At 36.0% G+C, this 27781-nt stretch overlaps 1 protein-coding gene across 2 annotated transcripts in view; it reads left to right on the top strand.

Annotated features, from left to right (window-relative positions):
- The window catches only part of TLK1 (tousled like kinase 1), a 197327-nt gene that overhangs the window by 72594 nt on the left and 96952 nt on the right, over window positions 1–27781 (top strand). For both annotated transcript variants that reach the window (XM_059928082.1, XM_059928081.1), the window contains exon 2: window positions 13552–13670. In XM_059928082.1, the coding sequence (XP_059784065.1) occupies window positions 13557–13670 (114 nt within the window). In that variant the 5' untranslated portion in view covers window positions 13552–13556. The remainder of the gene's footprint in view (window positions 1–13551; window positions 13671–27781) is intronic.

Genomic DNA, 27781 nt, shown 5'->3' with positions numbered 1-27781 from the left:
TTGAATCTAATATTAGAAAGGTCTTATTGAACAAACTCATTTCTTTTTGGTAACTGGTATTCTGGTTTTAACCTTTTGAAAACATGCTTTCTAGATATTTTTATTTTGTTTTGACTCTGCTAAGGAAGATGAAGACTTAAGGCACTTTAAAAATGAAATAATGAAAAATTGATTCATTGTCCTAAAAAAGGTGCTATAACTATAAAGTAATGTTGACCAACCAGAGCTGCTAATATGTCCAAATACATGTGTCCTTTTTTAGACTGACCACCTTGGGAGGCCATACTTGTATAATAATTAACATTTATTGAGTGAGTTTGTGAGTGTGTGTGTGAAAGAGAAGGAGAGAGAGAGGAAAAAAGAAGTTATTAGAAGGGGCCATGACAGACTGCTCTAATGGGTCAAATTGTGGTTTTATTTATGTTGTTTTCCTAAAATTGTTCTTCATAAAATAGGATGTGATTGATCTCTAATTTGAGTAGTGACATCTCTTGTTACATGTTTTATGTGAAGTTTTGGGTTTACAATAGATTTTGGAGAGCAGTTCAGTAAGAATAGTAGCATAATTAGGAGACAGGTGGTTGTATTTTGAGATGGGGTATTCTTTAAGGATGGTATGGTCTTCATAGTGTCTTTCATAATTTTTTTTTTTTTAAACATAGAATGGCTTTTGGGCAGGTCACTGCCATTTCTTTTTGTTTTTTTTTAAAAATTAATTAATTTTGTTTTTGGCTGCATTGGGTCTTCGTTGCTGCGCACGGGCTTTATCTAGTTGCGGCGCACAGGCTTTCTCTAGTTGCGGCGAGTGGGGGCTACTGTCTGTTGCGGTGCACGGGCTTCTCATTGCAGTGGCTTCTCTTGATGCGGAGCACGGGCTCTAGGTGCGCGGACTTCAATAGTTGTGGCACACAGGCTCCATAGTTGTGGCTCGCGGGCTCTAGAGCACAGGCTCAGTAGTTGTGACGCACGGGCTTAGTTGCTCCATGGCATGTGGGCTCTTCTCGGACCGGGGCTTGAACGCGTGTCCCCTGCATTGGCAGGCGGATTCTTAACCACTACGCCACCAGGGAAGTCCCTTTTATAATTTTTTTCTTTTTCAAAAGTGTAAGCGTTTATTGTATAATGAAGAATTTCATGGATCATTGTAAAATTACATATTCTTCAGAAAAATCTCACCTCTTGTAATTGAGAACCAAATTTTTGGATGTATCAGAAATGACAGTTTGATTTCATAAAAGATTAAAACTTCTGAAATGTGTTAGCTGTAACAGGAGTCAGCAAACTACCTATTTTTTCATGCTTAAAAAAAAAAATCAAAAGACTAATACTTTGTGACATGTGAAATTCAAATTTTAGTACCCGTAAGTAAAGTTTTATTGGAACGCAGCCACTTTTGCATTATAATTGCAGAGCTGAGTAGTTGTGACAGAGACCCTATATGGCATTCTCTTCACTTCTTACTGCTTCGGTGCACTACGAATTTCAGTGCTGCAGTTATAACTTGACAGTATTTTGAGTGCCGTGTGTATTGCCAGTCTGCAATATTTATTTTTTTTTTATACCACTGCATATCCATCATGTCAAAACAAGAAAAGAAGAGAACAATGGACTCTGAATGGCATGCTTTTTACGGCACAGTGGAGTGTGTATTATTTTATTATTGAATTAGATAGCAAGAAATTGTTCTTATTTTGCAGTGACACTGTGATAGAATACAGTATATGTTGACATTTCTAGACTAAGCATACACCACAGTATTCTCAACTCTCAAATTTTTAAAGTAACAGTCCATTTAAAATGGAATATCTCATTACAGCATAACTTCATAAAAAATAAAATTGAAAATGAGGCTGCCACCAAAATAAGTTTCTGAGTGACTCATTCGTTAGCCAAGCAAAGAAAGCTATTTACTGATGGTGAGTTAATTAAACTGTGTTTGATTGCAGCAAAGAAATGTGTCCAGAGAAAATAAACTTGTTTTAGACTATTAACTTTTTGGCAAGAACAGTTGACTTAAGAGTTGAGGACATTTGAAACAACATCAATAGTTAATTTAAAAACAAGGCGAAAGATTTAGAGTGGTTTTCCTTGCCTCTTGATGAGTTCACAGATTTTATTGATACTACTCAGTTGTTGGTTATTGGAGGAGTCAATGCCAAGTTTGAAGTGGCAGAAAAATTAGCCTATGAATAATCTGTGTAGAACAACTACAGGCAAGAGTATTTTCACAGTTGAGAAAACACTAAGTACAACCTGAGGTGGAATCTGCTAAGACATGCTACAGCTGGTGGTGGTAAAAATATGTGTGAAACAGAAAAAGGCTTAGTTGGACACATTTACAAAGTTTGTAAAAATGTGAGGTGTTCAAAGCCTACTGTTATTCACTGTATTATTCATCAACAGGTACTTTGCAGAAAATAGGTGAATTTATCATGTTATTGAATCAGTATTGTTAATGGTGAACTCCATTTGCTCTCATGGACCTAACTAGCATCAGCTGCACAAATTTTTGTTAGAAATAGAAGCTGAATATCCTGACTGGCTTAGCAGTGGTAACATTTTATTGCAGTTTTTTGATTTTAGGACTGAGATTGAAATTTTTCTGAACAAATGGGACTGCCCTCAACCACTATTATCAAATACTGATTGGCTTTGGAAATCAGCTTTTTCTGCAGAGTTGGAAATATTTTTAAATGAATTTAACCTAGAATTACACGGCAAAATAGCGCTGATACGTGAAATTTAGCTGCAGTAAAGTCATTTGAGTGATAACTTAATGTTTGAATTACAAGTACCATCAAGCTGCTTTATACACTTCTCATCCCATCAAAGTGAGATCTTCATTCCCACATGAATTTGCTTGAATATATTTTCCAACCTCAAACTACAGTTCCAGCAGCATTTTTCAGACATTGATGCAAGTGCAAAGAATGTTTCCATAATTCAGAATCAATTTAATTGTGCATCTGAGGAACTTCTACCTAACCTTCAATTGGAAGTGATTAATCTGCACTGTAGTGACATACTGAGAGGCAAATATCAAAAGAATAATCTAATAGACTTCTCTAACTGCCTTTGAGATAATGAATATGCTCAATTAAAGTCATGTGTTTCCAGGTTTATATCAGCATTCAGCAGTACTTATTTTTCAGAAAAGACTTTTTCAAAGATAAATCCATAAAATCTGATCATTATCAGATGAGTACTTGGAATATATTTGATTATAGGAAACTCAAATTAAGCAGAATGTTCCCCCCTCCCCTGCCAATTCCATTCTTTTCATTATCAGACTGATCTATTACAATATATTATATAGAGTTATCGTATACATCTTTCTAAAAAATATTTTATTCATTTATTTATTTTTGGCTGCATTGGGTCTTCATTGCTGTGCGCGAGCTTTCTCTAGTTGTGGCAAGTGGGGGCTACTCTTTGTTGCGGTGCGCGGGCTTCTCATTGCTGTGGCTTCTCTTGTGGAGCATGGGCTCTAGGCATGTGGGCTTCGGTAGTTGTGGCACACGGGCTCAGTAGTTGTGGCTCATGGGCTCTAGAGCACAGGCTCAGTATTTGTGGCACATGGGCTTAGTTGCTCTGCGGTATGTGGGATCTTCCCGGACCAGGGATCGAACCCGTGTCCCCTGTATTGGCAGGCGGGTTCTTAACCACTGTGCCACCAGGGAAGTCCCATTACATCTTAAATTTTGTCAACAAAAAGTTTATGGGAAGCTTTTCTCTCTTGTTACATAAACATCTACATGATTTTGCCCAGTGGCCTACAGAGACTAAAATATTTATGATTAGGCTCTTTCCAAAGTTTGTGGTATCCTCTGTTCTATAGCACTGCTTCTCAAACTTGAGTGTACATAATTTTCTGAGGCTCTTGTTAAAATATGGATTCTGATTTGGTAGGTCTGGAGTGGAACCCAAGATTTTGCTTTTCCTATAAGCATCTGAGGTGATAACAGATGCTGCTGTCAGTGGACTGCATTTTGAGAAGCAAGGCTCTAGTAGTCAAGGTTAGGTAGATTTTTAGGCAGGTATGCTAATATTTGTTAAGCATCTCTTATGTGCCAGGAGTTATATCAGGGTCTTTGGGACATACTGACTCTTTAAAATGTCACAAAAACTTGTTAGAAGGTGTTAAGGACTACAGTGGGGTTGGGAACCCTAGTAAGGGTTTTCAGTTAGAAGCTAATTGTTTTGTTTTGTTTTCCCTTGAATGTACAGCTTCCTCTAGGACCTCATGGAGGAGAGGAAGCTATACATCTAAGAAACAAAAGCAATGGGAAACAAAATACCACATTGTTAGCTGGTGCAAGTCAAAGTAGGGACTAATGTCCTCATCTTTCCTGCTAAATTCTATTGGGTCAGCAACCAGTTTCCAAGCCAAAGAGTGGACATAGTATATATAGCACATACATGTTTTGTAAACATTTTCTCTCAGTCTCTTGCTTGCCTTTTCATTTTTATAACCGTGTTTTTTGAACTAGCAAATTCAAATATTTGATTAAATCCAATTTATTATTTTCTTTTTTAAAAATTATTTTTAAGAATTGTGGTAAAATATACATAAATAAAATTTACCATTTTAACCATTTTTAGATGTATGGTTCAGTGGCATTAAGTACATTCTCACTGTCGTACTGCCATCACCACCATATCTCCAGAACTTTATCTTCCCCAAGCAAATCTCTGTACCCATTAAACACTAACTCCCTATTCCACCATGTCCCTCAGCCCTTGGCATCCATGATTCTACTTTCTGTCTCTGTGAATTTGACTACTCTAGGACTCTAGTATAATAGCCATGCTATTTTCCACAGTGACCACACCAGTTTACATTCCCACCACCAACACACAAGGGTTTGTTCATACAGTATTTGTCCTTCTGTGTCTTACATATTTCACTTAGCGTAATGTCTTCAAAGTTCATCTATGTTCTAGTCAAAATTTCCTTCATTTTTAATGCTGAATAGTATTCCATTTTATGTGTATACTACATTTTATTTATTCATCCATTCATTCATTGGTGGACACTTAGGATGCTCTTTCCTTTTGGCTGTTGGGAATAATACAATCAACTTGGATGTACAAATATCTGAGTCTTTGCTTTCACTTCCTTTAGGGGTGAAGCACACCCACATACACACATACACACACTCAGAGGTGGAACTTTCTGGATAATGTAGTAATTCTATGTTTAATTTTCTGAGGAACTGCCATACTGTTTTCCATAGTGACTGCAGCAGTTTACATTCCCACCACCAACACACAAGGGTTCAAACTTCTCCACATCCCTGCTAACACTTGTTATTGTCTGTTTTTTGATAATAGCCATCCTAATGGGTGTGAAGTGGTATCTATCTCATTGTGGTTTTAATGTGCATTTCCCTAATGATTAATGATATTGATATCAGTTTTACGTCTTTATGTTTAAGTATTTGATCCATTTTGAGTTAATTTTTGTATATGGTGTTAAGGTAAGGGTTCAACTTAACATTTTTGCATGTGGATATCCAGTTTTTCAAATACCATTTGTTGAAAAGACTTTTTTCCACATAGAATGGTCTTGGTGCTCTTATTTCTGGGCTATTTTATCCCATTGGTTTATATGTCTGTCTTTATACTAGACCATATATATATTTTTTGACTTTTGACAAAGCCACCAAGGCTATTTATTGGTGGATGCAGAATTTTGCTGTTATTGTTTTTCAATGAATGGTGGTTAATAAAACAGGAAAACCACATGGGAAAAAATCCTTGCCCTCATACCATATACAAATAGTAATTTAGGATAAATCATGGACCTAAGCAGAAAAACATAAAACTTACAAAGATTACTATGTTTTTTTTTTTAGTTATTTCTGAGATATACATTTTAAAGTAATAACTAGAATTATGATTTATAACATTATACCAGAACATATAAGATTTTTAGAAATTTCATGTAATGTCTGAAACATATTAACATATTTCCATACAAATAACCCAAAGAAAATTTAGTATTAGTTGTTTTTTTTTGTTTGCTTGTTTGTTTGTTTTATACTGCAGGTAGTTATTAGTCATCAGTTTTATACACATCAGTGTATACATGTCAGTCCTGATCGCCCAATTCAGCACACCACCATCCCCACCCCACCGCAGTTTTCCCCCGTTGGTGTCCATACGTTTGTTCTCTACATCTGTGTCTCAGCTTCTGCCCTGCAAACCGGTTCATCTGTACCATTTTTCTAGGTTCCACATACATGCGTTAATATACGATATTTGTTTTTGTCTTTCTGACTTGCTTCACTCTGTATGACAGTCTCTAGATCCATCCACGTCTCAACAAATGACTCAATTTCGTTCCTTTTTATAGCTGAGTAATATTCCATTGTATATATGTACCACATCTTCTTTATCCATTCATCTGTCGATGGGCATTTAGGTTGCTTCCATGACCTGGCTATTGTAAGTAGTGCTGCAATGAACATTGGGGTGCATGTGTCTTTTTGAATTATGGTTTTCTCTAGGTATATGCCCCGTAGTGGGATTGCTGGATCATATGGTAATTCTCTTTTTAGTTTTTTTAAGGAACCTCCATAGTGTTCTCCATAGTGGCTGTATCAATTTACATTCCCACCAACAGTGCAAGAGGGTTCCCTTTTCTCCACACCCTCTCCAGCATTTGCTGTTTGTAGATTTTCTGATGATGCCCATTCTAAGTGGTGTGAGGTGATACCTCATTGTAGTTTTGATTTGCATTTCTCTAATAATTAGTGATGTTGAGCAGCTTTTCATGTGCTTCTTGGCCATCTGTATGTCTTCTTTGGAGAAATGTCTATTTAGGTCTTCTGCCCATTTTTGGATTGGGTTGTTTGTTTCTTTAATATTGAGCTGCATGAGCTGTTTATATATTTTGGAGATTAATCCTTTGTCCGTTGATTCATTTGCAGATATTTTCTCCCATTCTGAGGGTTGTCTTTTCGTCTTATTTATGGTTTCCTTTGCTGTGCAAAAGCTTTGAAGCTTCATTAGGTCCCATTTGTTTATTTTTGTTTTTATTTCCATTACTCTAGGAGGTGGATCAAAAAAGATCTTGCTGTGATTTATGTCAAAGAGTGTTCTTCCTATGTTTTCCTCTAAGAGTTTTATAGTGTCCGGTCTTACGTTTAGGTCTCAAATCCATTTTGAGTTTATTTTTGTGTATGGTGTTAGGGAGTGTTCTAATTTCATTCTTTTACATGTAGCTGTCCAGTTTTCCCAGCACCACGTATTGAAGAGACTGTCTTTTCTCCATTGTATATCTTTGCCTCCTTTGTCATAGATTAGTTTAGCATAGGTGCGTGGGTTTATCTCTGGGCTTTCTATCTTGTTGCATTGCTGTATGTTTCTGTTTTTGCGCCAGTACCATATTGTCTTGATGACTGTAGGTTTGTAGTATAGTCTGAAGTCAGGGAGTCTGATTCCTCCAGCTCCATTTTTTTCCCTCAAGAATGCTTTGGGGTCTTTTGTGCCTCCATACAAATTTTAAGATTTTTTGTTCTAGTTCTGTAAAAAATGCCATTGGTAATTTGATAGGGATTGCACTGAATCTGTAGATTGCTTTGGGTAGTAGAGTCATTTTCACAATATTGATTCTTCCAATCCAAGAACATGGTCTATCTCTCCATCTGTTGGTATCATCTTTAATTTCTTTCATCAGTGTCTTATAGTTTTCTGCATACAGGTCTTTTGTCTCCCTAGGTAGGTTTATTCCAAGGTATTTTATTGTTTTTGTTGCGGTGGTAAATGGGAGTGTTTCCTTAATATCTCTTTCATATTTTTCATCATTAGTGTATAGGAATGCAAGAGATTTCTGTGCATTAAATTTGTATCCTGCAACTTTATCAAATACATTGATTAGCTCTAGTAGTTTTCTGGTGGCATTTTTAGGATTCTTTATGTGTAGTATCATGTCATCTGCAAACAGTGACAGTTTTACTTCTCCTTTTCCAATTTGTATTCCTTTTATTTCTTTTTCTTCTCTGATTGCCGTGGCTAGGACTTTCAAAACTATGTTGAATAATAGTGGTGAGAGTGGACATCCTTGTCTTGTTCCTGATGTTAGAGGAAATGCTTTTAGTTTTTCACCATTGAGAATGATGTTTGCTCTGGGTTTGTCATATATGACCTTTATTATGTTGAGGTAGGTTCTCTCTATGTCCACTTTCTGGAGAGTTTTTATCATAAATGGGTGTTGAATTTTGTCAAAAGCTTTTTCTGTACCTATTGAGATGATCATATGGTTTTTCTTCTTCAATTTTTAATATGGTGTATCACATTGATTGATTTGCATATACTGAAGAATCCTTGCATCCCTGGGATGAATCCCACTTGATCATGGTGTATGATCCTTTTAATGTGTTGTTGGATTCTGTTTGCTAGTATTTTGTTGAGGATTTTTGCATTTATATTCATCAGTGATATTGGTCTGTAATTTTCTTTTTTTGTAGTATCTTTGTCTGGTTTTGGTATCAGGGTGATGGTGGCCTCATAGAATGAGTTTGGGAGTGTTCCTTCCTCTGCAATTTTTTGGAAGAGTTTGAGAAGGATGGGTGTTAGCTCTTCTCTAAATGTTTGATAGAATTCATCTGTGAAGCCATCTGGTCCTGGACTTCTGTTTGTTGGAAGATTTTTAATCACAGTTTCAATTTCAATACTTGTGATTGGTCTGTTCATATTTTCTATTTCTTCCTGGTTCAGTCTTGGAAGGTTATACCTTTCTAAGAATTTGTCCATTTCTTCCAGGTTGTCCATTTTATTGGCATAGAGTTGCTTGTAGTAGTCTCTTAGGATGCTTTGTATTTCTTAGGTGTCTGTTGTAACTTCTCCTTTTTCATTTCTAATTGTATTGATTTGAGTCCTCTCCCTCTTTTTCTTGATGAGTCTGGCTAATGGTTTATCAATTTTGTTTATCTTCTCAAAGAACCAGCTTTTAGTTTTATTGATCTTTGCTATTGTTTTCTTTGTTTCTATTTCATTTATTTCTGCTGTGATCTTTATGATTTCTTTCCTTCTGCTAACTTTGGGTTTTGTTTGTTCTTCTTTCTCTAGTTTCTTTAGGTGTAAGGTTAGATTGTTTACTTGAGATTTTTCTTGTTCCTTGAGGTAGGCTTGTATAGCTATAAACCTCCCTCTTAGAACTGCTTTTGCTGCATCCCATACGTTTTGGATCGTCGTGTTTTCATTGTCATTTGTCTCTAGGTATTTTTTGGTTTCCTCTTTGATTTCTTCAGTGATCTTTTGGTTATTTAGTAACATATTGTTTAGCCTCCATGTGTTTGTGTTTTTTACGTTTTTTTCCCTGTAATTGATTTCTAATCTCATAACGTTGTGGTCAGAAAAGATGCTTGATATGATTTCAGTTTTCTTAAATTTACTGAGGCTTGATTTGTGACCCAAGATGTGATCTGTCCTGGAGAATGTTCCGTGCGCACTTGAGAAGAACGTGTAATCTGCTGTTTTTGGATGGAATGTCCTATAAATATCAATTAAATCTATCTGGTCTATTGTGTCATTTAAAGCTTCTGTTTCCTTATTTATTTTCATTTTGGATGATCTGTCCATTGGTGTAAGTGAGGTGTTAAAGTCCCCCAGTATTATAGTGTTACTGTCGATTTCCTCTTTTATAGCTGTTAGCAGTTGCCTTATGTATTGAGGTGCTCCTATGTTGGGTGCATATATATTTATAATTGTTATATCTTCTTCTTGGATTGATCCCTTGATCATTATGTAGTGTCCTTCCTTGTCTCTTGTAACATTCTTTATTTTAAAGTCTATTTTATCTGAGTATAGCTACTCCAGCTTTCTTTTGATTTCCATTTTCATGGAATATCTTTTTCCATCCCCTCACTTTCCGTTTGTATGTGTCCCTAGGTCTGAAGTGGGTCTCTTGTAGACAGCATATAAATGGGTCTTGTTTTTGTATCCATTCAGCAAGCCTGTGTCTTTTGGTTGAAGCATTTAATCCATTCACGTTTAAGGTAATTATCGATATGCATGTTCCTATGACCATTTTCTTAATTGTTTTGGGTTTGTTTTTGTAGGTCCTTTTCTTCTCTTGTGTTTCCCACTTAGAGAAGTTCCTTTAGCATTTGTTGTAGAGCTGGTTTGGTGGTGCTGAATTCTCTTAGCTTTTGCTTGTCTGTAAAGCTTTTGATTTCTCCGTCGAATCTGAATGAGATCCTTGCTAGGTAGAGTAATCTTGGTTGTAGGTTCTTCCCTTTCATCACTTTAAGTATATCATGCCCCTCCCTTCTGGCTTGTAGAGTTTCTGCTGAGAAATCAGCTGTTAACCTTATGGGAGTTCCTGTGTATGTTATTTGTTGTTTTTCCCTTGCTGCTTTCAATAATTATTCTTTGTCTTTAATTTTTGCCAATTTGATTACTATGTGTCTCGGCGTGTTTCTCCTTGGGTTTCTCCTGTATGGGACTCGCTGCGTTTCCTGCACTTGGGTGGCTATTTCCTTTCCCATGTTAGGGAAATTTTCGACTATAATCTCTTCAAATATTTTCTCTGGTCCTTTCTCTCTCTCTTCTCCTTCTGGGACCTCTATAATGCGAAGCTTGTTGCATTTAATGTTGTCCCAGAGGTCTCTTAGGCTGTCTTCATTTATTTTCATTCTTTTTTCTTTATTCTGTTCCTTAGCAGTGAATTCCACCATTCTGTCTTCCAGGTCACTTATCCGTTCTTCTGCCTCAGTTATTCTGCTATTGATTCCTTCTAGTGTAGTTTTCATTTCAGTTATTGTATTGTTCATCTCTGTTTCTTTGTTCTTTAATTCTTCTAGGTCTTTTAATTCTTCTAGGTCTTTTAAACATTTCTTGAATCTTCTCGATCTTTGCCTCCATTCTTTTTCCGAGGTCCTGGATCATCTTCACTATCATTATTCTGAATTCTTTTTCTGGAAGGTTGCCTATCTCCACTTCATTTAGTTGTTTTTCTGGGGTTTTATCTTGTCCCTTCATCTGGTACAAAGTCCTCTGCCTTTTCATCTATCTTTCTGTGAATGTGGTTTTTGTTCCACAGGCTGCAGGATTGTAGTTCTTCTTGCTTCTGCTGTCTGCCCTCTGGTGGATGAGGTTATCTAAGAGGCTTGATGGGAGGGACTGGTGGTGGGTAGAGCTGACTGTTGCTCTGGTGGGCAGAGCTCAGTAAAACTTTAATCCACTTGACTGTTGATGGTTGGGACTGGGTTCCCTCCCTGTTGGTTGTTTGGCCTGAGGCAACCCAACACTGGAGCCTACCTGGGCTCTTTGGTGGAGCTAATGACAGACTGTGGGAGGGCTCATGCCAAGGAGTACTTCCCAGAACTTCTGCTGCCAGTGTTCTTGTCCCCATGGTGAAACAGAGCCACCCCCCGCCTCGCAGGAGACCCTCCAACACTGGCAGGTAGGTCTGCTTCAGTCTCCCCAGGGGTCACTGCTCCTTCCCCTGGGTCCCGATGCGCACACTAGTTTGTGTGTGCCCTCCAAGATTGGAGTCTCTGTTTCCCCCAGTCCTGTCGAAGTCCTGCAATCAATTCCCACTAGCCTTCAATGTCTGATTCTCTAGGAATTCCTCCTCCCATTGCCAGACCCCTAGGTTGGGAAGCCTGACGTGGGGCTCAGAACCTTCACTCCAGTGGGTGGACTTCTGTGGTATAAGTGTTCTCCAATCTGTGAGTCACCCACCCAGCAGTTATGGGATTTGATTTTACTGTGATTGCACCCCTCCTACCATCTCATTGTGGCTTTTCCTTTGTCTTTGGATGTGGGGTATCTTTTTTGGTGAGTTCCAGTGTCTTCCTGTCAATGATTGTCCAGCAGCTAGTTGTGATTCTGGTGTTCTCGCAAGAGGGAGTGAGAGCATGTCCTTCTACTCCGCCATCTTGGTTAAATCCACTATGTTTTTTACTTTGGGGCATGCAAAGTTTTCTTGGAAGGAATAGAAAAATAATAACTGTAAATAGAAAAATTAGATAATTTTCACTTCACCAAAATTAGACACTTCTGCTTGTCAAACATTATGAAGAAAATGGAAAAAAATATCAGAGCCTTGGAGCAAATGCTCTTCTTATCTGTCTATCTATCTGTCTCTCTCTCTATCTATCTATCTATCTGTCGATCTATCATCTGACAATGACTGTTTATGATGTAATAGCAGGATCAGAAAAAAATTGGAAGTACTGATGATACTTGAAAGTACATTGTCAGGAGTATACTTATAATAGAAACCAGATTCCAGGGACCTAAGGAGGATAGGGTTATAAATCACTAGTTCAAGGAAAGGATTAAATGGTAATATTAATAGCATGAAATTCAAGCAAGAGTTTTTTTGTTTTTGTTTTTTCTTTTTTAAAGACATATAAATGAGGCAGGAGGAGGCAAGGAGGGACAAGATGCAAGAGAGATGGGGGGATACATGCAAATGCAGATTCCTTGAATATCAAGAAGGAATGGGATCAAAAGCAAGAACTGAAGCCTTTAGCTTTTTGAAGGTAGCTACCTTTTTGTCTAAGATGGAAGAATGAGGAATGGCCAGGGAAGATATATGCAGGTACAGGAATGCTAATAAACATGGAAGGATGGCCATTATCCATGTAGTCCTCTATCCAGATGAAGATGGAAGGTAATGAAGGGAATTTTAAAGGGTAAGATTTATAGTAATAGCTCTTAACCTTTAGGAGAGGAATGTCAGGGTACATGGAAGTGGTCTAGTGTAATTTATAAATGCTCCACATGTGATTCTGAATTCTGATAATATCCTCCCTGCTCCCTTTGAGAACCAATCATTTATGTCAGTTCTGAGGTTTTATCAGTGCTTTAGTTTGCATAGTAGCAGTTACAGGAGGGCACTCATTTTTCCCCCTTAATTTTCAGGGTTATTGTTTAATAATAGATGTTACCTCAGTTATCTGCTTGATATATGTGTGTGTTTTCTGTCTGTCTGATAGAAACTGAAAACTATATACTGTACAAAAAATTTTGGGGATGTGACAGTAATAAGAGTCTTCCCAGTTTAAAATTAGTCAGATAAAGTATATATAAGCAATAATACCACTTAGTGCCAAAATTCTGTATCAGCTTAGAATAGGGAGATTGCATTATGAGAAGTGGTATTTTTCAAGCTATGGACCTGGGTCCATTAATGGCTCATGAAATCAGTTTAACAGCTCACAATCAGTGTTTTTCCTTTTTAATGGACTAGAATAGACTAGAAAATATTGGAGTGTACTGTATACAGTAAGAAGTATTTGTGGAACTTTTAATATATGTATGTATGTGTGTACTGATTTGGGTGAAAATATATTTCTTAATGTAGATTGCAGTCAAAAGTATTGGAAATCCACCATCACCATAGATTATTTTGATAAATAAGTGTGGACATTATAAAAATCTTTAAGTCCTTACTTTCATCTGTTTTTAGAATTCACTAAGTTTATATTTATATCTCAACTAATTATATACACATATTTTGTGATGTGTGTATATAAATACATATATATGTATGTGCATGTACTTTTTTTGTTTGTTTTTTTATCTTAATAGGTGCAATGGATGAGCTTCATAGTCTGGATCCAAGAAGGCAAGAATTATTGGAAGCTAGATTTACAGGAGTTGCAAGTGGGAGCACTGGGAGCACGGGCAGTTGCAGTGTTGGAGCTAAAGTGAGTAAAATTGTAATCTTTGACATTTTTTCCTTGTATTAAATGATATAAAATATATTTTGTAAAGGATCCCTACATACGTACTTAACAGCAAATTATACTTACTATAATTTTTATAATGTGTAGAAAAAAATCCATTGTTTTTATACCTGATTCCTAATATAGCATAATATATTTTGGGGCATTATGTTATAATATAGCATAACAGGTTTCAGGGGTAAAAAGGAGTTTGGTAGATTGTACTGCCTTTCTCCCATTTACATAATTTTTACCTCTCCTGTCCTTTGTTTTTGATTCTTCCTTGCCCCATCACCCATGTTTCTATTGTGTATGTTCCTATCTGTACATTAATCCACTGCTGCGTAAAATTAATAGTGTATCTGTTGGGCCTTCCAGTGGTAGATATCAGGTTGTCTCCAACTCCCCACTACCTCACACTGCAGTGAATTTCTTGTAATTGTTCCCTTACGGAACTTTGTGAGCATTTGTTTAGAATATATTCCCAAGAGCAGAAGTGATAAGGCATAGGGTATGTATAGATTTAAATTGAATAAACAGTGCAAGATTGCTATTCAGAACAGTTGTATAAAACTAATAAAACTAACCTGCACTCTCAGCAGATTAGTTTTGTACAACTGTTTCTTTATCTCCATATCCCAGAAACACTTGGCATCATCCAGATTCCTCATTTTTGATAGTCCAGTTGGTACAAAATAATGTATCTTTGTCTTACTTGTACCACCAATTATTTTGAGCATTTGTTCAATGCTTGTTAGCTCTTTGGGAGTCTTATAAATTGTTCCAGTTCTTTGCCTATTTTTCTGTCAGAATTACTTTCTTTTTCAAACGGATTTTCCCATGTTCCTTGTATATTCTACATATTTATTCCATGTTGATTACATACAGTGCAAATAACTTTTGCCATTTTGTCATGTCTGTTAACTTTGTTCATGGTGTCCATCATTGTACAGAACTATTTAATTTTGTTGTATTCAAACTCACCAATTTTTTTGCTTTATGTTCTGTACCTAAGAAAAACAGTCGTCACCATTAACCATCTGGGTCAAATAGACCTTTTTGCTATGTTTATATTTTGTTATTTTACTAATTTACAACAATAAGAATAAAACTATAATGAAAAACAACTTTATTAGAAATTTTATATGAATCTAAACATACTTAAAAATCTCTTTGTATCAAGTAAATCTTGGTGCACAAACATCATAAAAGATGAAGGATATTGTTATGTGTCCTTTGAGCATAATGAAATGGTCCAGGTTCTTGTTGCAGAATATTGTATGGTGAAGTCCTTCAGTTGAATGACTTAACTGATGAGAATACCATGTTTCCCTTTTTTTTTTCCCCTTAGAAATGTATTGTCCAATTCATTGATTCTTGAATTTGTGAAAATTCATCTAGGATACTCTCATTTGAAGACTTAGATTTCATTTATATAGTCAGTGTCACCATCATCAGTTTTAGGTGCTGTTATCTCTTTGTATTTATTTTCTGATTTGTCTAATAATTATAAATTGTCTTCTTCTGTCATTTTCTTCTCTTGATTATCTTAAGTGGAAAATGAAAATTTCTTAATTCTCAGCTGGAGTCAAATGAAAGCTAAAATCAGACTACAAAGATGGTTTCTTAGTCATTTATACATTTTTGAAAGATGATGTCGTACTTTGGGCAAGGCAAGAAGATAACTAAAAGATCAAAATTTATTTGACTATTGCATCGTCCTTTTAGGTGATTTAATCTGTGTTGTTTTTCTATTTCTACTATAATAAATTATCACCAAGTTGCCCAAAACAGTACAGATTTATTATCTTACAGTTCTGTAGCATCAGAAGTCTGATACCGCTCTCATTGGGCTAAAATCAAGGTGTCTGCAAGGCTGCATTCCTTTCTGGGGGCTCTAGGGAAGGATCTTTTTGCCTTGCCTTTTCCAGCTTTGAGAGGCTGCCTGCATCCTTGGCTGGTGGTTTCCTTCCTCCATCTTCAAAGGCAGCAATGCTGTATCTCTCTTACAGTTCTTTGGCAGTCATATGTTTTGGACCATAGTCTAGAAGGTTCTTCACTTTTAAGTACTCATGTGATTAGATTGGGCCCACCCCAATTTGGATAAGCTGGTATAATTTCCCCAATTCAAAATTCTTATCCTTAATCACATCTGCAAGTCCCTTTTGCCATGTAAAATAACATTCACAGATTCTGGTGTTTAGGGCATGGACATTACTGGGAGGCCAATATTTTGCCTATCATACCATCATTCTTCCATTTTCTTTTTATTTTAGTGGTTTTTCTTTGTATTAGCATAGTTGGGAATAATTGATGAACAGTGATAAGTAATGATGAGTTCCTAGGATGGTATAATAATAAAATATAGGAAAAATAAGATCAGTAAGATCCCATAATGTATTGTAGATTGATGAAAGGCCAGTGGACATCTGGTAATTAATTGCAAGCTAGAATGTGTTTTATTCTATTAAAAATAAATCTTATTTTTATTCTATGGATGATCTCTAAGAAAGAATAAAAGTCCTGAAATATTAATTATTACAAACAGAATTACTTGAAAAAGAAGCTAAAAAACTAAAATTGGGTCCAGTGGACTCTGATGGTATTCTAAAAGTTAAATACTTCTTCCCCACCCCTGAGGCACAAAGATATTCTACAGCTCCTTCTATTAATTGTACAGTTTTACTTTTATATTTACTCTTTAGTCCGAGGCCTTATCTTTTACATAATATTGATAGAGATCGAGTTTTATTTTTCTCCATGTAGTAAACCAGTTTTCTCCACAATGCTTCTTAAATTATCCATATTTTCCCACTGACTTGTACTGGCACCTGTATCATATATTAAGTTGCCATGTGTATATACCAGTCTGTGTCTGAGATTTCTCTAATGTTCCGGTGGTCTCTCTGTGTTCTTGTGCCAGTATCACATAAAAGAGAATACAGTTGTATTTTGGTATGTCTTCTTTATATGGTAGGGCAAGTCTCTCCTTTAATCTTCTTTTGTAAGGTTGACTTAATTATTTATGGATCTTTATTCCCTCATAAAATTTGAGCGTCTCTTTATTTGCTTGTTAGCATTTGGGGATTATTCTTCTATAATAGCTTATTTGTATCTTTTTCCTTAAAAGATTCAAATGGAATTTTTATTCTGAATGCATTGAATTTATAGATTACTTTTGGGAGTACTGAAATCTATAAGATTAGGTTGTCCCATCCAAGTACATGAAATGTCTTTCCATTTGTTCAGTTCTCTCTGTAGAGTTCTTAAGAATTCTTGGCTAGTTTTTATGAATTTTGGGGGCTTATTCCTGGATACTTTAAAGTTTTTGTGGCTGAAGTATTATTTATTATATTTTCTAGTTGGCTATTGCTGACCTAGGGTTTTTTTTTATTTTTATAGGCTGGTCTTGTATGTAGCAGTCTTGCTTTTGGTCTCTTATTGGTTGTACTACTCTGTTGATCCTCTAGGTTTCTCTAAGAGAAATAGTTATGTTCCCCCAATTTTTTTTTTTTTTTTTTATATTGGTCATGAGCTTCAGTACTATGTCTTGTTGAGAAGGAATCATCTAAAGTATCTCCATTAAGTGTAGTGTTTGTTATAGGTTTTGTGTATATAACCATGACCAAATTACAGAAGAACTTTTCTATTACTGGTTAGTTAAGACGTTTTTGTTTGTTTTAAAAATAATAAGTATAACAAATTTTAAAAAAAATGTTGAAGTTTGCATTGCTGTGATAAACCCTACTTGGTTATGATACACTGTTTTATTTATTTATTTATTTTTGGCTGTGTTGGGTCTTCGTTGCTGCACATGGGCTTTTCTCTAGTTGTGGTGAGCAGGGGCTACTCTTCATTGTGGCGTGCAGGCTTTTCACTGCGGTGGCTTCTCTTGTTGTGGAGCATGGGCTCCAGGCGTGCGGGCTTCAGTAGTTGTGGCATGTGGGCTCAGTAGTTGTGGCTCGTGGGCTCTAGAGCACAGGCTCAGTGGTTGTGGCTCACGGGCTTAGTTGCTCCGCGGCATGTGGGATCTTCCCGGACCAGGGCTCAAACCCACGTCCCCTGCATTGGCAGGCAGATTCTTAACCACTGGACCACCAGGGAAGTCCCTGATACACTATTTTAAAAAATACTTTATTAGGGGACTTCCCTGGTGGTCCAGTGGTAAAGAATCTGCCTTCCAGTGCAGGGGACGCGAGTTCGATCTCTGGTCGGGGAACTAAGATCCCACATGCTGTGGGGCAAATAAGCCCACACGCCACAACTACTGAGCTTGCGTGCCTCAATGAGAGAGCCTGCATGCCGCAAACTACAGAGCCCATGCGCTCTGGAGCATGCACGCCACAACTAGAGAGAGAAAACCCTCACGCCACAACTAGAGAGAAGCCCATGCAGTGCAACGATGTCCCGACGCAGCCAAAAGAATAAAGATAAATAAATAAATATTAAAAAATACTTTTGGATTTAATACATGATTAACTATTTTAGTTAGGATTTTTACATATATGCTTATAAGAGAAATAGATGCACAGACCTGAAGAGTAATAATTTAGTGAGTTTTGACAAATGTGTACACTCGTAGTAATCCATGTTCCTTTTAAGATACAGAACATTTTCATCACTCTACCTTGTCTGTTTTATAAAACAGTGTCACACTAGCCCCATAAAATGAACTGCTGCTGCTTTCACTATTTTCAATTTTTTCAACATCCTGTATGTTGTAGAAAATGTTCATGGGAAGATGAGTAGACATTTACCTGTAAAACTGTCTTGGCCTGGGGTTTGTTGCAAGGAAGGTCTTTCACATTTAAATTTCTTTAATATTACTTAGTTTATTAATCTATTTCAATTAAGCTTTTCAAACTTATTAGTGTATGGTTATAACACTTTAAAAAATCTCCTTTGTTATTTCATTTCTGTTTATTCTTTCAGTTCTCCTTTTCTGTTCATTCTTGCCAGAGCTCCGACTAATCAAAGAAACAGATATTGGTTTTAATCTATTTCACTTTTTTTTCCCATTGATTTCTGTCATCATAATTTACTTGTTACTTTGGATTTGCTCTGTGGCTCTTCTTCCAGCTATTGAGTTGAATGAATTAGATTATTTATTTATTTATATAGAGACAGAATTAACATATGATAAAATGTATAGATTTTAAGTGTTTGGTTATGAGAGCCCCCCCCATTGTTTTTATTAAGTTATGTATAATTTACATAGGGTAAAATGCACCCCTTTTTATCATATAGTTCTGCTATAAGTTTTGTGAATGTATATAATTGTGTAACTCCCACCACAATTAAGATATAAAATAGTTCCTAAAATACTCCCCGGTGTCCTTTTGCACTCTACCCCTTTAGGTTGCCTCTGGCAACCACCTATCTGTTTTCTGTTTTTATAGTTTTGCCTTTGCAAGCATGTCATATAAATGGGGTAAGTATTGTAAATATGTAGCCTTTTGAGTCTGACTTTTTATAAGTTAGCATAATGCATTTCTTTGAGATTCATCCATGTTGTGGTAATGTTACCAATAGTTACTTTTTATTGTTGAATAGTATCCTATTGTATAAAATATACAACAATTTTTTAAAAAAATTTTATTGAAATATAGTTGATTTACAATATTGTGTTTCAGATGTACAGCAAAGTGATTCAGTTATACATACATATATATGTATATATATATTCTTTTTTAGATTCTTTTCTATTATATGTTATTATTAGATATTGAGTATAGTTTCCTGTGCTATACAGTAGATCCTTGTTGATAATCTATTTTTTATATAGTAGTGTGTAAAAGTATACCACAGTTCTTTTTAATCCATTTCTTCTAGATAAGGAACATTTAGGTTACTTTCAGTATTTTAAGAATTACAGATAAAGCTACTGTAAACATTTGTATATTCCCTCCTCTTAGATTATTAGTTATTTTGAGCTATTCTTTTGTTACAGACTTATAATTTATTGCATTACATTTTGAAAATACAGTTCGTATGGCATCAATCCTGAAATGTGCCCTGTTTTATAAACATTTCATATCTAATAGCTCCTAATTGTATTTGTTCAGATCTTAGGTATCTCCTTGTATTGTTGGCTTGAGCTATCTTTTTCTGAGGGAGGTATTTTTAAATCTTTAACTGTGATTATTGATGTATACATTTCAGCTTTATTCATTTCAGCTTGTAGTTTATCAGTTTTTGCTTGATGTGTTTTGAGGCTATATTTTTACATGCATATATCTTCTTTTCGTTTCATGACTATATAATTTTTTTAAAAAATTTGTTTTTTCAAATCTTAAGAATACTATCCTCAACTTTCTTTTGGTTCATATTGTCTTAGGTATATGTTTTTTTATTCTTTAATTTTTATTGTTTTTAAGTGTGTTTCTTGTAGACAACATGTCAACTTTTTTTGATGGAATATGAGCATTTTTATCTCTTAAATGGTGGGTTTTAGTCCATTGTACTTATAATTATTTTTATTTTCTGACTTGGTTCTGCCATCTATTGGCTGATATCTTCTAATCGTACTTGACTTTTATTCCCTTCTACTCGTTGCTTTCCATTGGACAAATGGAGTTTTTCCTGATGTTTTAAAGTTACATATTCTAGTTTTAGTTTTATGATGACACTCTATACCCATTTATTTATTTCTGTTCTCTCAAACTGATATTTATGCATTCCTGCAGGGTCTCCCCTCCTCCCCCCAGTTTTTTTTTTTTTTTAAACAACTTTTTACTTTGAAAAAAATACTATACCTTTAGAAAAATTGAAAATATTTTACAAAGAATACTTGTATACTCTTTATCTAGATTTAAGAAATATAAATATTTTTGCCAATTTTATGCTTATGTATACATACACAACTCTACCATCTCTCTCTAGTGTCACTGTGGTCTCTGTGCTGAATGTGAACAGACCTTTTCAAAGAGCCCTGCTTCATTTTAGTGGGGAATGGTACTTAGGAACCAAGCTAGGTATGTTTATTGTTATGTGGCAGTCTCTTAGAAGAATGTTACCTAATGTAGAAGGAATATAGAATCAGAAAATCAACACAGTATTTCCTAGTATAATTATTGATTAAGGTAAGGATCATCAATGGATGCTAAAACCATTTAGTAAAATGTTTTGGAGAACAGTGTTTTACAAGGTCTCAAAGTTTCACTCTATAGATTAGTTATTAATTATAAAAGAGAAAATATGCCTTTAAAAAGGAGAGATTTGTTGGTCACCACCATAATAAGTAAGGTCAAGCTTTGCATTGGCAATGTCACAGAGAGCCTGACATTACATGTATCCTGAGGGTGATGCAATAGGAAGAACACTCATCACATGTAGTTTTCATGCTGCAAATGTTTGATTTGAATTTAATCATGAGGAAATATTCCTGGGACATCCTGCTGGCCTGGACTCTTTAAAGTATTCAGTGCCATGAAGAACAAAGGGAAGCAGAGGGACTGGTCTAGGTTGGATGAGACGAAAGAGACTTAGTAGCCAAATGCAATGTGTGACTCCACGGGTTCTAATTTGCTCCTGGATTGGAAGAAAAACAGTTTTAAAGGACATTTTTGAGACAACAGGGGAAATTTGAGTATGGACTGTATGTTGGATGATGATATTGAATTAATGTTGGTTTTACTGTTCTTTTGGGGGTAAGCTTGTATTTTAAAAATATTCATTTAAATTTAAAAACAAATGTAGGCCCGTGCGCAGCAATGATGACCCAACGCAGCCATAAATAAATAAATAAATAAATAAAGGTAAAGCTTACAGAATGTAACATAGTGGTGAGCAATGACTCTTACAGTGTTTTTATTTAAATTGATGGTGATAATGTGCCTGTGAAATGCAGTATTAGTAGGGGCAAATTTTAATAATAGTGACACCAGGAGTTTGTAATGTGGAAATAAAAGCATTCGAAGGATCATATTTCTGATAGTGATCATGCTCTGGGAGAAGAGGAACAGGGGAGAACAGTAAGAAAATCATCTAGGACTGCAGAATAATTCATTAAGATTTGATTTGTCTATAGAGAAGAATAGGGTTATATGTTTGCTAAAAGTAGGAAAGTAATAAGCACAAGCAACAGAGATACTATACATAGAACTTTTAAATTACTGTGATAGGGTGTAGGAGGAGGAACAAAAAGAAACTTAGTCTAATAAAAGTGAGGAAGACAGAAAGAGGAAACAAAAATATTCTATTTTTACCTGCGATTATATAATATGGAAGAAATAAAGCCAAGTATATATTATGATAATAAATGAGAATCCATCTTTAGGCTGTTGACAGGAAACATCCCCCCAAAATGACAAAGACTGGAACTGGAAAGAAAATAGTTCAGACAATCATAAAGTAAAAGAAAGTAGAATTAAATACAAATTTGCAATCAGTTTCTCCCCAACTTCAGACCCTTCCAAAGACTTCCCATCACATTTAAAATGAAATTCAGTACTCTAAGTAGACCTTCTGATCTAGCTCTAGACTACCCTATTCAACTAATAACTGTCCCACTACTGCACTCACACTGGTTTATTTGCCATTTGCCTCAAACACTTCTCTCTCACTGCATTCAAGTTTCTGCTGAAATGTCACCTCTTTAGAGCGGCATTCTGTGACTGCTCTATGTATAGGTATGATACCTATACCACTCTCCCTTTCTCTACTTAGTTTTTTTAAAGTACTTATTGGTTCCTTATATATTACTAAATATTTATATGTTTGTTTATTGTCTGTTTCCCTTCTTGTAATGTAAACTCCATGAGCACTTGGACCTAAGTCTTTTTTTTTTTCACTGCTATATCCCTAACATCTACAACAATGCTAAGGCCCTCAATAATTATTTTTGAATGCATGAATGAGTATCAAATGAAACAGTCTTCAAAACCAAAAGCCTGAATGAAACAAAGGTAGATACTTTTTTTTTTTTTTTAATTTATTTATTTATTATTTATGTGTGTGTTGGGTCTTCGTTTCTGTGCGAGGGCTTTCTCTAGTTGTGGCAAGTGGGGGCCACTCCTCATCGCGGTGCGCAGGCCTCTCATTATCGCGGCCTCTCTTGTTGCAGAGCACAGGCTCCAGATGCGCAGGCTCAGTAATTGCGGCTCACGGGCCTAGTTGCTCCGCGGCATATGGGATCTTCCCAGACCAGGACTTGAACCTGTGTCCCCTGCATTGGCAGGCAGACTCTCAACCACTGCGCCACCAGGGAAGCCCCAAAGGTAGATACTTTTTAAGGACTAAGCATCCACAAAAAAGAGACAGTTATAAACTTTTATATAGCAAACAGTTCTAAAAATACATGGTAAATTTATTAAAATACAGCTATATTGAGGGATTTTAATATAATTCTTCTGGATTTTGACTGTTCAAACATATAAAAGAGCAAGGCTATACAGGATTTGCACAATATGATTATATGCTTGATTTGATAGATACACACAATCAATACTCTTTATTCAACTTATTTGTGACTTCAGAACCAATACTTACATTGCTTTTGCTGGTCATTCACGGGCCTGTGCATATGCAGAGTGGTGAAAAATTTGAGTCGCCTGAGGCTGAATAAAGTGGCACTCTGCCTACATTTTCAGCTCTCATACTGTAAACAAGTATTCTTTTCTCAGTTTACTTAATGCCATGTTTTTCACATTTTTGTGCTTTTTGTTGGTAGTTTTACTGTTTAAAATAGCCCCTCAGGGTGGTAGTCAAGTGTTATCTAGTGTTCTAAGCACAGGAGGACTGTGATGTGCCTTAGGGGGAAAATATGCTTGTTAGATTAGCTTCATGCAGGCATGAGTTACAGTGTTGTTGGCCATGAATTCAATGTGAATGAATCGACAGTACATATTAAACAAGGGGTCTTTAAACAGAAACACACTTTTATATAAAACAAGGTTATGGGGACTTTCCTGGTGGTCCAGTGGTTGAGAATCTGCCTTCCAATGCAGGGGACGTGGGTTCGATCCCTGGTCTAGGAACTAAGATCCCACACGCTGCGCGGCAACTAAACCTGTGTGCCACAACTAGACAGCCCGCACACCACAACTAGAGAGAAACCCACAATGGAGACCCAGCACAGCCAAGATATATATATAAAAAAACAAAAAACCAAACAAGGTTATGTGTTGATCAGTTGATGAACTTGTGATGAGAAGCTTGCAGGAACCTAATCCTGTATTTCGCTCAGCATCAAGGATTCACCATTTGCTAATTCAGTGTTCATAGCTGATAACAAAAATTGGAAGAGAAAGAACTGATATTCTGTCATATGCCACTTCTCTTCTCTTATCCCAAGCCTACTTCACCTGTTTATTTTACTTGCCACAGATCCTTGTGGCATGAGTTTGTGGCTCTGTTGCAGGAATACAGATAGAAGGTAAAGGTAAATGTTATAAATTGTACTGATGTAAAGTTATAGTGTAGCTATCATGTTGGGAGAAGGAGGAAATGTAAAGATTTATTTTATTTTACATATTAAGGAGTCATGCACAGTTTAAAGTTAAAGAATAAAAAAGTTTTTTTATTATTTGAAGTGAAAGTAACTGAAGATTTGAAAATAAAAATATATCAGGAAGAAGGGGAAGTTGTGATGCCATTGAGCTAAGTTCTTCATCTTTTATGGCAAGGTCAATAAAGAATTATTGAAATGTAGTACATCCAGTGGAATACTCTGCACCTGTTTGAAAGAAAGGAAGTAGCAAAGGAAAAGGGGAATGAAGAAGCTATCTATGTATTGATTTGGAATTTTTCCAACATAAAGAGAAAAGAAAGCAATGTGGGACAGTCTGCATAACGTTATCTTTTGAGTAAGAAGGGAGGAATCAATGAACGTATATTTAATTTGTTAGTGTAGACATACAGCCTTAGAAAGATGATAAGAAATGAACTGAAGTAGTTTGTTTGCATTACCTATTGAAAATTTTAATTAAAAACAACTTTTTAAAAAAGTGGTTGCCTCTCGGACTTCCCTGGTGGTGCAGTGGTTAAGAATCCACCTGCCAATACAGGGGACATGGGTTCGAGCCCTGGTTCAGGAGGATCCCACATGCCGCAGAGCAGCTAAGCCCATGCACCACAACTACTGAGCCTGCGCTCTAGAGCCTGTGAGCCACAACTACTGAGCCTGAGTGCCATAACTACTGAAGCCCATGCGCCTAGAGCCTGTGCTCCACAACGAAGAGAAGCCACCGCAATGAGAAGCCCGTGCACTGCAAGGAAGAGTAGCCCCCACTCGCCGCAACTAGAGAAAGCCCGTGCTCAGCAATGAAGACCCAACGCAGCCACAAATAAGAAATTAATTAATTAATTAATTTAATTAAGCTAAATTTTAAAAAAAAGATGTTGCCTCTGAATAGTAGACTGATGTGGGAGGGAAATATTTATATTTCTGTAATGAAATTTTTTCTATGTGCCTGTGTTGCTTTTATATTTTAAAAAATGTCTCATGAATGTTTGCAAAAGAAAAAACAACTCTATTCTCTGCTTTGAAGGCTTCAAAAGTCTATGAGCGTGTGCTTGCATGTGCACATACTGTATGTCTGAATGTATAAGTGATTATGTACTAGATTTTGTCACACTCCCCCCCCCAACTGTGCTCCCTTTTCCTCAATAACTTGAAACTTTTTATATTGAGATATAATTCACATACCATAAAATTGACCCTTTTAAGGTGTACTTTTCAGTGGTTTCTGGTATATCACAAAGCTGTGCAGCCATCACCACTAATTCCAGAATATTTTTATCACCCCAAAAAGAAATCTTATAAACATTCACAGCAGCTCCTCATTCCCCTGCTTTCCTACCCTACACTTCATCCCCTGGCAACCACTAGTCTACTTTCTGTCTCTGTGGATTTTTCTCTTCTGAACATTTCATATAAATGGAATCATAGTACACAGCATTTTGTGTCTGGCTTTTTTCACCTGGCATAATATTTTCAAGGTTCATGAATGTTGTAGTATGTATTAATACTTCATTTCTTTTTATGACTGAATGTTTCATTGTATTGATGTGTGTCACATTTTGTATATCCATTCATCAGTTGGTGGACATTTGGGTTGTTTCCATTTTTTGACATGAATAATGCTGCTGTGAACACTGATACAAGTTTTTGTGTAGACATATGTTTTCAGTTCTCTTAGTTATGTACCAAGGAGTAGAATTACATCACTGTGATATTGACACAGGAAAGGAAAATAGACCGATGGAACAGAATAGAGTCCAGCAGCAGAGCCTTTCATATATAGTAACTCGATATATGACAGAGGTGACACAGCAGTGCAGTGGGGAAAGGGTTGTCTTTTATAATAGATGATGCTGGATCAATTGGATAGCCACATTGGGAAAAAACAACAACAACTTGACCTTCATTTCTTGCCATGATAGAAAAATCAATTCCAAGTGACTGTAGGTCTAAATATGAAAAATAATAAAGCTTTAATAAGAATAATGACAGATGTCATAAATAGGTCACAAAAGGCTCTAGCCATAAAGGAAACCATTTGATAAATGAAACTGTGTTCAAATTATACCAATGTATGAGTGAAAAGGCCAAGTCATAGAGGATTCATACCAAGGATATGTAAAGAATTTCTACAGATCAAGAAGGAAAAGACACACAATCCATGGTCAGAGTTTTAAAAGCCAACTTGTCCTACCAAGCCTATAATGAAAATTAGTAGAAGCATGCCCCATTCTTTTAACCCTACATTTATCCTTCATAGAGGTAGTCCTTCTCACCTGTAGCTTTTTATTATACTATATGTGTTTTGTTTTATTTATGTCTGTATTTCTAAGTAAGACTATTATAGTTCTTTGTCTTTTTTGTTTTTTCAGTTTTAGATATTTATTGACTTCCTGTTATAGAAGATGAGGCGTTAACTCTTAAATGATCCAACCCTCTACCGCTGTAGAAATAGTCAAACTTCCCTGACCCTATCGTGATTTAGAAATATTTTAGTTTTGGGTTAGGTCATTATTTCATTGTTTATGTTATGACTGTAAATTTTATTCACAGCTGTGAGATTCCATGATTATGTTTCTTCTTTTGTACAACTTTTTGTTTTTCCTAGACTTGATTTATTTCTTTAGTTTGTTAGTGTTCAGTGTAAGCATCCATATAATCTCCAGCAGAGGTGTGTAAACCTCTCATTTTCAAATATAAATTTATTTATGTTATTCTTATATTTCTGTAGACATACCCCTGAAATCTCCCATTCTCCCATTCTTATCTAGGCTAGTTACTCTCTGTTTCTTCTGGGTGCCTGTCATCCTGGAATCCCTCTTCTTTATCATCATGGAAATTCCTTTTGTGTCTGTCCCGTGTTTGAGCTCCTGTTTCTTGTATGCCATATTCCTCTTTCTTGGTTTATTCTTCTGTTTTGGTGGAGCAGATTCTCTAGTCACTTCCTGAGAAAAGGTAAATGGGTAGTCAGATTTTTGAGACCTTGCATATTCTCCTCTTCCCACTTGGTTGTTAGTTTGGGTGTAGAATTCTAGGTTGGAAATCATTTTAACAGAATTTTGAAGGCATTGTTCCATTGCTTTCTAGCTTCCAGTGTTACTCCTGAGCACTCCAGTGCCATTCTTATTCCTGATCCTTTGTAGGTATTCCTGTTTAGTCTTCTCTAGAAGCTTCAAATCCTTGGCATTTAAATTTGTTTATTATAATGTGCCTTGGTATGGATCTTCATTGAACCAGTGTGCTTGGTTCAAAAGTGTGTCCTTCCAATCCAAAAACTAATGTTTTCCAGTTCCTTTTTTTTTTTTTAACATCTTTATTGGAGTGTAATTGCTTTACAATGTTGTGTTAGTTTCTGCTGTACAACAAAGTGAATCAGCTATATGTATACATATATCCCCATATCCCCTCCCTCTTGCATCTCCATCCCACCCCTCTAGGTGGTCACAGAGTACCAAGCTGATCTGCCTGTGCAATGCAGCTGCTTCCCACTAGCTATCTGTTTTACATTTGTAGTGTATATATGTCAATGCTACTCTCTCACTTCTTGAAAAGTCTTGAATTATTTCTTTGATAATTTTAGCTCATTAATTTTCTCTTTCTTTTTTTTCGGGAACTCTCATTTGGAGCTGTA

This window comes from Balaenoptera ricei, chromosome 7 (genome assembly GCF_028023285.1).
Source record: "Balaenoptera ricei isolate mBalRic1 chromosome 7, mBalRic1.hap2, whole genome shotgun sequence".
In the NCBI taxonomy this organism is placed as follows: domain Eukaryota; kingdom Metazoa; phylum Chordata; class Mammalia; order Artiodactyla; family Balaenopteridae; genus Balaenoptera; species Balaenoptera ricei.
This window is presented reverse-complemented; position numbering and strand designations above follow the sequence as displayed.